The sequence below is a fragment of the Conger conger genome, chromosome 18, assembly GCF_963514075.1.
Source record: "Conger conger chromosome 18, fConCon1.1, whole genome shotgun sequence".
Classification (NCBI taxonomy): domain Eukaryota; kingdom Metazoa; phylum Chordata; class Actinopteri; order Anguilliformes; family Congridae; genus Conger; species Conger conger.
The window spans coordinates 12,830,972-12,844,275 of NC_083777.1; the positions used below are offsets into that span (position 1 = coordinate 12,830,972).

The window sequence follows — 13,304 nt, forward strand, 5'->3', positions numbered from 1 at the left end:
ACAACCTCGGACCTTCTTCCTCTGAAGTGTTATTCATCGCACCACTGTGCCACCACGCCACCCCGTTTGAACAGATACACATCACGTTACATTGCACTCCTTGTGTAAGTGGTTCATTCATTCTTTACACACAGTATAGTTATGAATTTACAGGCAAAACTCCCACAAAAAAAGTAAAATTTGTGAGCTGAGAATTAGAAGGTTCTATCCGCGTTCTGAGTGGTTGTGAGATATTGAGCTTCAAAGACTCCAAAGGAAATGGGCTCAGAGCAGATATGACTTTTACAGAGAGCAATTTTTAAACTTTTAAACAGTATTTTTGCATAAAACTTCATCCATGAATTTAGTGCCCTATAAACAACATAGTTATGATACTAACTCATTTCTGAAAAATGTTAGTTAGAACCTTCAAATTCTCAGCTCACAAATTGAACTGTGAGTTAAATCTATGGACATAAAAAATGTATATGGAAAGAAGGTATGTGTTAGCTGAAGACTTTGTCTTTGAGACCCTAAGGGGAGCAGCATGTGTTCATTAACACACAGACTTGAATCATTTGTTGAGCTAAACTATGGGGAGCAACCGTCTGTGGTTTGTCCGTGCAGCAGTGAACCCAAAACATAGACACAACAACAATGTTTCAACAGTGAAGGGTTCTGCTAGATCCATAATGGTTTGAAGTGCATTTTCCTGCTGTGATGATTACCGTGCTCATACCCTTAGATAGCAAAGTCAGTTTCTATTTTTACTCTAGTTCCATTTTCACCCCATATTAACGCAATAGTTTCCTGTAAAAAGGGACATTGTTTAAGCCTGAAATGCACCTACTGCATTCACATTGTTTTGAAGGTCATAACATTGACGTTGTCTGTGTACCTCCTCGGCCACCGGGTCTGACTGAGCATTTATGGGACTTTCTGGAACAATACATGCAACAATGCTCTCTGCTTCCTAGCTATGGGCTGTTGATTTTCATATCAGAGTGTGATGTCATATTCCTGCAGAGAAATTCCATGTGCAAATGGTGTTTCCATTTTTTATCAAAACCAGTAAACAGATTGTAAACAGAGCCTGACAGACCGCAAAACAAAACACCATCACTAAAATAAACAGAGGCTTTTAAATAGTCATTAGCGATACAATAATTGCCAACAAAATGTTTCCAAAAGGCACTTTTAGAAAGGGCTTACAGTATACAGAGAAGTTCATTCATTCGTCAAATTCATTCAGTTTCAGCTAAAGCTGAACATTAACCAACAAAGTCCATTTCAAGCAACAGAATGGCATTGTCGTCATTACCATACATTAGCATTTTCCAGGTCACTTCACCAATGATTTTCCTCTCCAGTGATGGAAAATATTAGTTTACCATTTAAAATAGAAAAAGAAGAAGGCAAACATGAGTCTCCCTAAATGGGCTGCATTAGACTCTGTTGCCGACTAAAGCCTTGGGTAAATCAGATATAAATGATTAATTAATGTGTTCCCACACAGTCTGAAGCGGCCATCTGTCCACAGACATTATGATATATAAAGAACATTGTCAGTTGGGTTTGCATGATATTATACCTATTTAAATTGTTCTCATTCATTTGTCTGTGAATGAGGAGGCATATAGATTTGTAATATTCTCTTTGGGAGGGCAGGGTATATTTATATACATGCAGTGAGCACTTTATTAGGTAGACCTGTACACCAGCTTGTTAATGCATAAAAGCGTGCAGACATAGTCAAGAGGTTCAGCTGTTTTTCAGACCAAATGTCAGAATGGGGAAGAAATGTGATCTAAGTGACTTTGACCATGGAATGATTGTTGGTGTCAGACAGCGTGGTTTGAGTATCTCAAAAACTGCTGATCTCCTGGGACTTTTAACGCACAACATCTCTAGAGAATGGTGCGAAAAACAAAAAAAACATCCAGTGAGCAGCAGTTCTGCAGACAGAAACACGTTGTTAATGAGAGACGTCAGAGGAGAATGGCCAGACTGGTCAAAGCTGATAGGAAGGTGACAGTAATGCTAATAACCACACATTACAATAGTGGTATGTAGAAGAGCATCTCTGAACACACAACGTGTCAAACCTCTAAGTGGATAGGCTACAGCAGGAGATGACTGAAGAAATAAGTCTAATAAATACCTAATAAAGTGCTCACTGGGTGTATTTATTCACTTGTATCTTATTTTCTTCATTTTTGGCAGCCATGAAGCTGTACCACCCACTCTCCCACATTACTCTTCAAAAGTAACTGCAAGACTTAAGTAATACTTAGAAGTTGGACTGCACGCTTTATCTATTTTTATACAGTAATGTGCAAAGGTTTTAGACACCCTTGATTTCTTGAATGTGGTAAATGTTAAATAGAATGCATTTATATAGCGCCTTTATACAAAGTGCTTCAAAATTGATGCCTCTCAATCACCCATTCACACACACACACCAAAAGCAACTGGCCACCATGCAAGGCACCAACCAGCTCCTTAGGAACAACTAGGGGTTAGGCATCTTGTTCAGGGACACTTTGACACACCCAGTCAAAGTGCAGACTGTCACCTTTAATTTGAAGGTATTTACATCCATCTCAGTTGTTTCTGAATAGTCAGGTGTATTCAATCGCTTCCTTAGTGCATGTATAAGAAAGTTTTCCATATCTACAGGTAGTCTTGATTATAGGCTTTTACCTTGGGAGTCCGTTATTGGCATTCATCAACATGAGGACCAGAGTTGTGCCAATGAAGGCCAAGGAAGCCAATATGTGGCTGGGTAATACAGTATTAAGGAATGCACCATTTGATTTCTCCTCTCTGGATAAGAATATCTACGACATGACTGTAAGGCAGGGTAATGTATTTGCAGAAAAAAAAAGTCAGAACCGCCTACCTGATGCCACAATGATCCCTGGGGCCGAGTCTTTGCTGGCGATGTTTCCAGAGGAGTAGGGGTAGTCTGACACGTGCAGGTGCAGGTGGAGCGAGCAGTACGGCTGAATGAAACAGATGAAAGAAGCTGTCAGACAGGCTGGAGGTGGACGGCAATCGGGGTAGAGTTTACTTTCCTCGACCTACATTTTTATTGACATTATGCAGCAGAAATCAAGCGTTCGCGCATTTGAAAATTCACGTACTGTACGTGAATTTTCGGACGGCAATCGGAGTAGAGTTTAGTTTCCTTGACCTACATTTTTAATCGCATTATGCAGCAGAAATCAAGCGTTCGCGTGTTGGAAAATTCACGTACTGTACGTCCCCCACATGGGCCCTACCTGTTCCCCCTCACCTTGCACGTGCTTAGTGCAGGAAGGCCGCCATCATTAATTCTGATCAGAACAACCTTTACTGACACACTTCTCATTATAAACCTGGAAATGCCAGAGGCAGGAGCGACTGTGATGAGTGCTAAGGGCGCTAATAATGCCGTGGCATTTTTCTGACAAATAGCCGCAGTGCAGCCGGAAGGTGAGGCCTGCCCCGGCGCTGTTTATGAACGGCGGATCATTAATATGGGCAGCGTGCGGGTTAAAGCAGGTTGTTTCATAACAGTGTTCAGACTTTACCAGATCTGCACATCAGAAAGTTTTAACCTCAATGGGGAAAGGAAAAGGTTAGTGTGCATCAGTGATTTTGGGCTTGAACATTGGTGCTATAAAAAAAAAAAAAATAATAATAATAATAATAATAATAATACTGCTGCTACTACTACTAATACTACATCTACTACTACTACTACTAATGGTAATAATAATAAGAAAGCCTGGTGCAGTCAGTCTCAGCATTCAAAACTAGACCTAAAACCCATTTTTATCAGTGTGACTTTCCTAGTTAATTCACTGCATGATACAGATTACTGTCGTCCAGTGATTTTATATTAACATACTCTTTTACTGTTGTCCTGTGGTTTTACATTACTGCACTGATTTGTATTTAGAAAGATCATCTTTGTACGATGAAAAGCGATATCAATAAAATGTATTTTATGTACGGTTTCCCAGCCAAAAGAATGTTCAACTAAAAATAACAAAATAATGTTAATTATATTGCTGCTTATTTATTAAAGACGAAACAGGTGTCAAGAGTCCCCATGACTTCACTATCACAATGTAGCCTACCTAGGCCAGAAAGTGGGGATTTTCTTTAAACCTCACCTGCAGGCTTTTTGGGGTTACAACAGTGACAAACAGCTGTATGAATAAGAACTAAGAAATGAGGATAAAGGATAAAACATGGTACATTAGCGCAAAAATAATTAGCATAGAGTCATTAGCATACAGTTGGGAACGGTTTGATTCAGATGGGCTATAGCTGTCTTGATATCTTTGAGTAACTGTGGTGACAGCACTCACTGCATGAAGCCTTTCATCCAGTCAGTACTGGCTCTTCCGCATTATTAGATTGATTATATTTGCTAAATATCATGTAGGAGGTGGTTCCCCATTAAGAAGCAAAACTGTCATGGTAGAATGGATCCTTGGATCAATAAATCACTCGGTTTCAACTCAAAGCCCTTTAGCAATCAAGAGAACCGAACTCTCGTAACAACAGAGTTTGCACAAATTAAAAGCAGTCGTTGACAACAGATCATCAAAATCTCATCACTCACTGTCTCCGTTTGAACTAATTGAAGCATTAAAACAGCCATCGCCAGTTAATTACATATGCCAAATTTTGATTTGTAAATCTGAGCTTAGTTTCAAACAGAGCACTGATTAGATGGGACTTTTCAACAATGTTGTTCAATGTCATTAGTGATTAGATTTTTTTCCACTGACAACCATTCTGCAGCGGGTGTCTGATTAGCATGACTCTAGTTCATGACTGACACCTCGCTACCAAGATAGAGTGGCTGTGCTCTAACATGTTCTTAAAACACAGACAGTGCTACCCAAATATATGGGAAAGGTAGATTGAAATGTTATTTTTGCGATGTATACTGAAGTCATTTGAATTTGAGATCAACAGATTTCATGATATTTACACATGCATACGTTTTAGCATTTTACAGAAACAGCTGTTTTTGTGTTGAGTACCCCAATTTTCAAAAGTATGTTAATGGTTGACTGACAGGTGTTAACTGCGGCCCAGGTGTTTACTTTTTCATGAATTATTCACACATAATCTCGCCATCCTGAAGACTAGAGGTCAAACGATGGCTGGAAAACAACTGAGAGAGTGAGAGTAATCATTAAAAAGTATAGCTCAGAAACTTAGTATATCAAGTACAGCAGTCTTGAAAAAGAAAGAAAGAATGGAAGAGGTTGGCCAAGGAAGAAAACTGCTGTTGATGACTGGCTTCACCAGTCGCGGGCGGCCTGTAGTGTAGTGGTTAAGGTAAGTGACTGGGACAGGCAAGGACGGTGGTTCTAATCCTGGTGTAGCCACAATAAGATCAGCACAGCCGTTGGGCCCTTGAGCAAGGCCCTTAACCCTGCATTGCAGCAGGGGAGGATTGTCTCCTATTTAGTCTAATCAACTGTAAATCGCTCTGGATAAGAGCATCTGCCAAATGCAAATAATGTAATGTAATGCAATGTCCAGAGGGTACAGGTGATAATATCACAAGTGGCCATATGCAGAGAATTTTGAGAGCATAGTCATAGAGGATACATCACAAGATTCAGAGCTCTCCACAGCAGTAAGAATTGAAAGGCCACATATGACCTCCTCAAAAATAGAGAGAGGCCTGAGGGGTTCTGGACGTTTCGTGGACAGAGGAGACCAAAATTCAAAAACTTTTTCCCAAGTGAAGGACAGCCAAAAGTGTGGAGAAAGGAATAAACAGCCCATGAACCAAAGCACCCCCCTTCATCTGTGAAATATGGAGGAGGTAATGTCATGGCTTGGGCATGTATGGCTGCTTCTAGAAAAGTCACACTCCTTTTTATTGATGATGTAACGGAGGATGGCAGAAGTAGGATGAATTTGGAAGCGTAGAGACAGATTCTTTCTGGCTACAATTTGTATAAACAAATTCCTCCAACCTCATCAGCTGAAACTTCATCCTGCAGCAAAACTATACTCCGAACACACTGCCTGCTGTGTGCCACCAAATCATTCATCAATGGGAAAAGGAGGAAAGTTTTGGGCTGGCCTTGTCAGTTGCCTGATTCAAATCCAATCAAGTGTGCATTTCACTTGCTGAAGAGGAGACTGCAGACAGAAACCCTGAAAAACAAAGACCAAATGGAGTGGGGAGGCATTTCAAAAGAAGATGTGATGGGATGTGATTGGTGATGTCAATGGGCTGTAGACTTGATCATCCATTAAATTACTTTTACACAGTTGAAAATGGGGCCACTCAACACAAAAACAGCTGTTTCTGTCAAATGTAAAAATATATACACAATGCAGTGCCATGAAATAAAAGGTATTTTTTTTGTCTCATATTCATCTTTTGATGTCAAATCTGAAAGAAAAAATAATACATTTGACTCTACTATTACCCTTACATTTGGAGGGCACTGCCTTCTCTCAAACTACTGTAATCCTCCGCCTGAAGCATACTGTATACTTGCATAAGATTAGATTCCTACGATGGGAATATTGCAGTTACAGGATAACTCTAGAATTGTTAATTAAAACTAAAACTACTTGCTTACTTTCAACTAAGACAGGGATTATAGCCAGTTTTTTTGCCTGACATCTGTGTTGAGGTTAATTCCATTTCAATTAAGTCGGCTCACAAAATGGATTGATGTTCAAGTAATGAATTGAAAAATCTCCATAGAACATTATTGTCATTTCATGACCAGAATTTAAATTATTTCCTGAATTGTCTGAATTGAAATTGAATCGATCCTCACCCAGGTTGACATTTCATAATAACCGTTTCTTGCTAATTTGGCCGTAGCTCTGTTTGGGGGTCTGCAATTTCCACAGGCTTTTGTGGCTTTTGTTCAGCCTGCAGCTAATGTAGTCTCGGAAACAACACATGCAGACTCTTTAGCTAATCAACAGCTAAAGGAAGTGTAGGAGCACAGCGAATACCAGCAGACACAGCAGCACTTTAAGGTTTGAGTTTGAGAACATTAATTTATTGATAACAGATATTATTAATTTATTAGAGGTTTGTTTTGATGTGTTTGTGATACCAGGTGAAGAGACATTTTTACACTGAGGAACCAGGCAAGGGGGCAGTACTGTGCACACTGATGACTGCAGATAATGGTACAGTCTGTGCACACTGGTGCATTTGGATCATGGTACAGTCTGTGCACACTGGTGCATGTGGGTAATGGTATAGTCTGTGCACACTGGTGCATGTGGGTAATGGGACAGTCTGTGCACACTGGTGCATGTGGGTAATGGTACAGTCTGTGCACACTGGTGCATGTGGGTAATGGCACAGTCTGTGCACACTGACCAGCACACAGTTGATGGCGTTTCCTCTTAGGTCTGCAGCAGGTGCCTGCAGTAAATTCCAGTCTCTGCCCTTGTTGTAGGTGATAAAGGTCTTCACTTGGTTATCAAGCTTTTTGTTTGCCAAGAACATTCCTTTTACCCCTGCTACCTGGGAAAAATGGGGGAAAAAGCTGAAATATGCATCAACATTAAATATTTCATTGAGGGTGCAGCCCTATTGTAAAAGCCATAAATTGAAGTGGGGGATGGGGGGGAGAAGATTGAAATTAGGATGGATTTTATGTGCCCTTTATGACAGTAATACCAAGAGAAATTTCATGAATTCAAAAGTACAGAGCTCATAAAGGGTCACAACTGAAAAATTATGAACAATGTAAAGCTAAAGCTAACTGTGGCTAACAGGGGGCGTTCTTTCCTAGAGATCAAATACGCGTCGGCATGAAACTGCTGCCTTTCAAGTGAGGGAGGCATTGCACCACAGTTCTGGCTAATGCAGTCATTAAAGAAATGTAGTTCATTCAAGGCTGGCCACTATGGCTTCACAGACAAAAACAGAAGTAAGAGATGTGAGTGTTACTTTAGATTCTGATCTAAATTGTAATTCACATATCAGAATTGTTACAAAGTCGGCCCTTTTCCATCTCAGAAATATAGCTAAGGTAAGACCTTTCTTCAAGATGCAGAGAGGTTGGCACATAGCCTTGTCTTTAGTCTACTAGGTTACTGTACTAAGCGACAGTGGTTATGAAAGATAGCATGTGAATTTGACCCATTTGGGTTGAATATAATATGAGGTATACATACACACACACACACACACACACACACACACACATTAAATAAACTTCAGCTGCACAATGACACTTATGAGCTTATAACCGTAAAGGAATATGCTTACTGCATGTCCCGATGTGCAGTTTCTCAGATCGGGACATTCATTAGCACCTCTATCAGACGTTGACGTGGGGAAGCTTTGAGCCGCTAGCTCAGATAGCAGAGCTCAGGATGCTACATACCTCATAGAGATCAATCATCACATTGCCCTCGGGCCCCATGCTACTCATGACGCTCTCCAGAGCCAGAGTAAAGAGGACCCCTCCCGTGTCCGACACGTACAGGTTGTAGGTGTCATTCTGATTCCACTCCTGAACTGCTGCCACCACTCTGTTTTCATCAGTGCTGATCACATGCAAATCCTAACAGAAAAATAATAATATATAGATACATTTTATTTAGCAAAATTGCTTTTATGCAAAGCCATGTACACAACAGTGCACGTCACGGTCATAAAACAAACAAACGAAGATAGGTAGATGAGGTAGAATTCACATGTGACTGGTTGTGAGGTCATGAACATAAGTCCAGCACACAAGGCCAAGTCTGTAACTACCATACCAAGAAGAGCAGTCGATTCTTGAGAGGTGAAGTTGTGGAGAATATCGATGCATTTTGTACATTTGATGGTAAATATTCCAGGTGCACATGTGCATCCCAGAAATAAATTGACATAAACGCGCCTTATATTATATGTGTTCAGAGTTTAGAATATATGGAAAATAATATATGTCTAAAAAATTACAGCTGACACTTGATAGTTAACTATATTTAATCAAAATAACCTTCATTCTCCCAGCAGATGTTTTAAAAAGCAGTTGCATGGTTACAATTGTCCTGACACAGAGAAAGTATGAATATTAATATATCCTTTAAAGGCTTTTTGAGAGTGAAGACAAGGTGGTTCTGGGGGGGCACAACCCTATTAATCATTAGAATAGGAACTAATTTGCACAAATCCCCACATACAGTATCAAGGTAATCTATTATAAAGCATTAATGCCATTCTCATACTCTCATCTCTCTTTGTTTCTGTTACATTAGGCTGTCAGCGTACTTGGCATGGAGGAATATTTGCTATGATTTGTGCATTTAATTCTACTTCAGACTGAGGGATCAGTAAGGGTTATCAAGACCCATTGCGCAAGAACAGCCATGCTACTATAGGGTTGGAAAAACTCTGCTACGATATATAGACAACCAGAAATGACTCTGGGCCAAAATTAAGAACTTTGACCAGTCATATGCATATTTCTAATAAAATAATGTTTAATTAAAACAAGGAATACATTAATACATAAATAAAGTAAAAACTATTGTTATGGGTTGGCTGCGGCTATGCAGATCATGACAATCATTAATGGGAATTCTCAAAATCGTTGGCTGTTTTTCCTGAAAGTCTGAGACAAGCCTCCTCCTTGCTGGTGGAAGCTGATTGGGTGCAGCTGGTTTGATTTGGCTCTCCTGCGTCCAATAAGCCACAGGGCTTAAAAGCTCAGCTTTCGGTTTGTTCTTTTGGCTGAAATTGACAACTACCAGAGATTTGGCTACTGTTGAAACGTTGCCTGGTAATTCAATGTGTTTGTGACAGCTGAAGGGGAACGTACAGCTGATAGAAAATGTGAAGTTTAATTTCAAGAGAATTAATTTATTTGTGCCTAATATCTCTATCAGTGGAGACCTTGTCTTTTAGAATCTGCATAATTATTTAATCAAGTGCCATTCATAGTTGTTTTTTGTAAAATTTTGTTGGTTCCCTATAAGACTATGCAAATGGTCACTTTCAGTAAGGGGAATATAACTTGGGGCTAGGTCATGTTCAGGCACACTACAATGACATCAATTCCTTTTATGTGATGTATTTCAAACTGATTAATATCACCCTTGATATTTTCACAGTCATGCATGTGTTGTCTTGATACTGTAAGCTTGGCTCACACTTGGTGACTGTCCCAGTCATTGCCAAAGCCAGTCCAGACTTAAGGACTGGTGATGATCGCTGTCATTATGGTGTGCACACTTGGTAATTGGGAACAGATTGAGGGTTTCACACATCAGGACTTGCTACATGATTATTTCGCAATATCGGTCCATTTCTGATGACCAATTCACACTACACAACTCTGATAAAATTAAACGTTTATAAAAATCTTGCCCGGCCAGGTTGAGAGCTCATTCCAATCGTTTATTTCATTCATTTCTTATATGTCGTCTTTTTCTTTCTCTTTCTACTCCTACTCAAACGTCAGTTGGGAGAGGTGGATCCACAGGTTGATCATTCATACGTCAGGCTTTCTGGAAAAATACTTCCGCAAATCATGAGCCCAAAGGCAAGGTTTGGGAGTTCCTTACTACTATTTCTAGCTCCTAGAAGGAACATTAAAGGGGTTGAATGTCCTTAAAGATGGCGGACCTCGAGTGATTGGAATGAGCCAAGAGAGCGGACGGAGGCCCTTGACCCTTTCACATTAGAGGATAATTACTGCTGATCAGCAGCCCGAATGGCCTGAAAATCAGGGGAGAATTCTGGCCAAGTGTGAACCAAGCTTTACATTCAACAGCAAGGGTGAGGGGAGGGAACCGTCTGAGCAAGCAGAAGATTTGTAAGCATAGATCTGTACCGTCACCTCTTTATTCCAATGTGCGGCTGCCATCCCTTCCCCAGCAAAGAATACATTTGCAATGCTTTGTTTGGGAGCAGCTTACCTTCGGGAATGTATATTTCGGGAGCTTGATGGGTGTGAAAGCATTCCTTTTGTATGAGACATAGTACACCGTCTGTCCCCTGGTTGACACCTGAGAAATTAATTTGGTTAATCCGCTCAGTTCGTTGTGAAAGATGTGAGTCTGACCAAGATTACAAATGACAATCTTGCATGCTGCTATTTCTATGAAGGCAAGGGATATTCACCAAATTCTAAACTTGATTGCACAGTCGCAGGGGTGCTAACGTGGGTTTAAGCAAATTAATTTAACAGTGGGATATCATACTAATTCTTTTTCCCGAATTTGAGTGAAAATCTTTTCCTCCCAACCGAAGTTCTTAAGTTTATGGAGTGATATTGTAACAGTTTGCTCCCCTGTGTAACAAAATTTTTTTTGCTAGTACAAATCAAAACATTTATTTGCAGATGAGACCTTTGCATTGACCATCAAAGTTATGGTAAAAGGTACACACACCAACTCTTTCACGTAGGCCTAGTGGAGCTAGTATCAACTGGAATTCAGTGAGTCGAAAAACTAAGATTCTCAGTCTGTACACATTCCTTTATAGAGAACATTTTATTGCATTTTCCACTTGACTGGGATTATTTAAAAAGAAAAATCCCTAGACTCCAAAATGGAGGCTAGTAGACTTAAAATAAGGACAACCGTGAAGTGCAGCTTTTCAAGGTGACCCTACCAGCAAGGTGTAACTGACAGCGAGCTCTCCTAATCTATCACATTACAGGTGTAATTTGTTTGAATTGCCCTGTCCTTGAAGTTTTGTGTGAACAGACTTTTTATATAACATAACAGACTTGTATAACAAACTTTTAATAACAGTAATTAAAAATAATAATCTACACCGATATGCATTTACTGTATCGGTGAGCATAACAATAAAACGCTGAGCCGAGCGTTGAAATATTAAACTATTCATGAAAAGCTTCTGTTCGCATACATGAAGCATTCACTCCCATAAGAATTTGATGTTAAAATGGGAGGGAAAATGTTTGTCATACAGATACAGAAACAAATCCCATCTTGCGCTGTTTGCACACATTTTGGAGGAACCAAATCATTTAATTCCAGCATCTTTCAAGGGGTCAAAATGTACAATTGACCTGAAGCGGTCTCCTGCAAGAGGTAAGCGCAACAGTAATCCCCACTGGTGCCTGATTTATTAAAAACCCAAATGTACATCACTGACACGGGTGGGAATTGGGAATGGCAGTTTGCACAAGACTTCATTAACTGATTAGCCCGGAAATTAATTTTGAATAATTAATCTTTATTGTGTGAACAAAATTTAATCAATGTAATTACTTGATTGTAATCTGCCCTATGACAGTATTTGGAGGGGAGGAGGGGGGAGGAGGCGGTATGGTACATGTTCATTTTTAATTTTCTCTTATTGAAATCCATGTAAGAAGAGCAATGACCATGTCCAAAATGGACAGATACATGTTGACAGATGCAAATCATTATGCACGTTGAAAGATTTTATGGAAATGGTGAAAAGAACAAAATGCAAACCAAAACTTTAAATTGGTGGCAGTGCAGGGCACACTGCATTGCTCAATGAATGGATGCAGGTGTGGGGTTCTTTGTTGTACCATACTTTCAGGCATTCAGTGACTTAACCACTGCAGTCTGTAGCAAACTGCCCAGGTTTTCTACAGCTCCCAGGAAAATGATTGGTTTAACTGGCTCATTTCTCAGTGGTAGGTCAGGTGACTGGGAAGCGTAGTCTGCATTAATGGGGATCGTAAGTCTCTTGTTAGACTTTCTACAGAAGTAATGGTACTTTCAAAGGCTTTAAAATTTTGGAAACTTTGCTTGACCTTGGGTTTGTTTGGGTTATGCTTGCTTGTTTACTTTTTTTGGCTGAGCTATGCTGCTGTCTACAGCTGGAAATGTATGGTTATTCATTATACATTTCATTTCATTTCATACTGTAAACAGCAATAAATCAGCTACTGCAGCATTAGTCAACCTCAAAATCTGCCTGTTTAATATTAAAATAATACTTAATCTAATTCATAATGTTATCAAATTGCTTTTCTTGAGGGTACTTCATCCTTTTATTTGTATTAGCTGCAGTATTTACCTGTACAAATGCATATTCGTCCTGAACCACCAGGGAATTGGGGTCAATGTATCCTGGAAAAGGTCTGCCTTTGTTCTCTTCTGTGCAGTTCTGGACTGGGCAGGTAACGTATTGAGATTCTGCAACAGACATCGAACGAATGATCATATTAGCGACGAGGAGACACAACAGTCTGATATTCAATAAGCCCTTACCTCATTTGCATCAGTAAGCAGACAGCGGTGAAGCAGGGGCCCAGAAAGTCAAATTGCTTTCTTTCCCCTCAATCACGGCAAAGTGCAAAAGCGTCCTAGCGCGTTAG

At 39.9% G+C, this 13,304-nt stretch overlaps 1 protein-coding gene across 1 annotated transcript in view; it reads right to left on the reverse strand.

Annotated features, from left to right (window-relative positions):
* Positions 1-13,304, reverse strand: part of LOC133118033 (VPS10 domain-containing receptor SorCS1-like) — a 125,030-nt gene that overhangs the window by 21,625 nt on the left and 90,101 nt on the right. The window contains exons 7-11 of the mRNA XM_061227643.1: positions 13,004-13,122; positions 10,897-10,986; positions 8,373-8,552; positions 7,358-7,504; positions 2,882-2,984 (exon numbers count right to left, since the gene is read on the reverse strand). Coding sequence (XP_061083627.1) covers positions 2,882-2,984; positions 7,358-7,504; positions 8,373-8,552; positions 10,897-10,986; positions 13,004-13,122 — 639 coding nt within the window. The remainder of the gene's footprint in view (positions 1-2,881; positions 2,985-7,357; positions 7,505-8,372; positions 8,553-10,896; positions 10,987-13,003; positions 13,123-13,304) is intronic.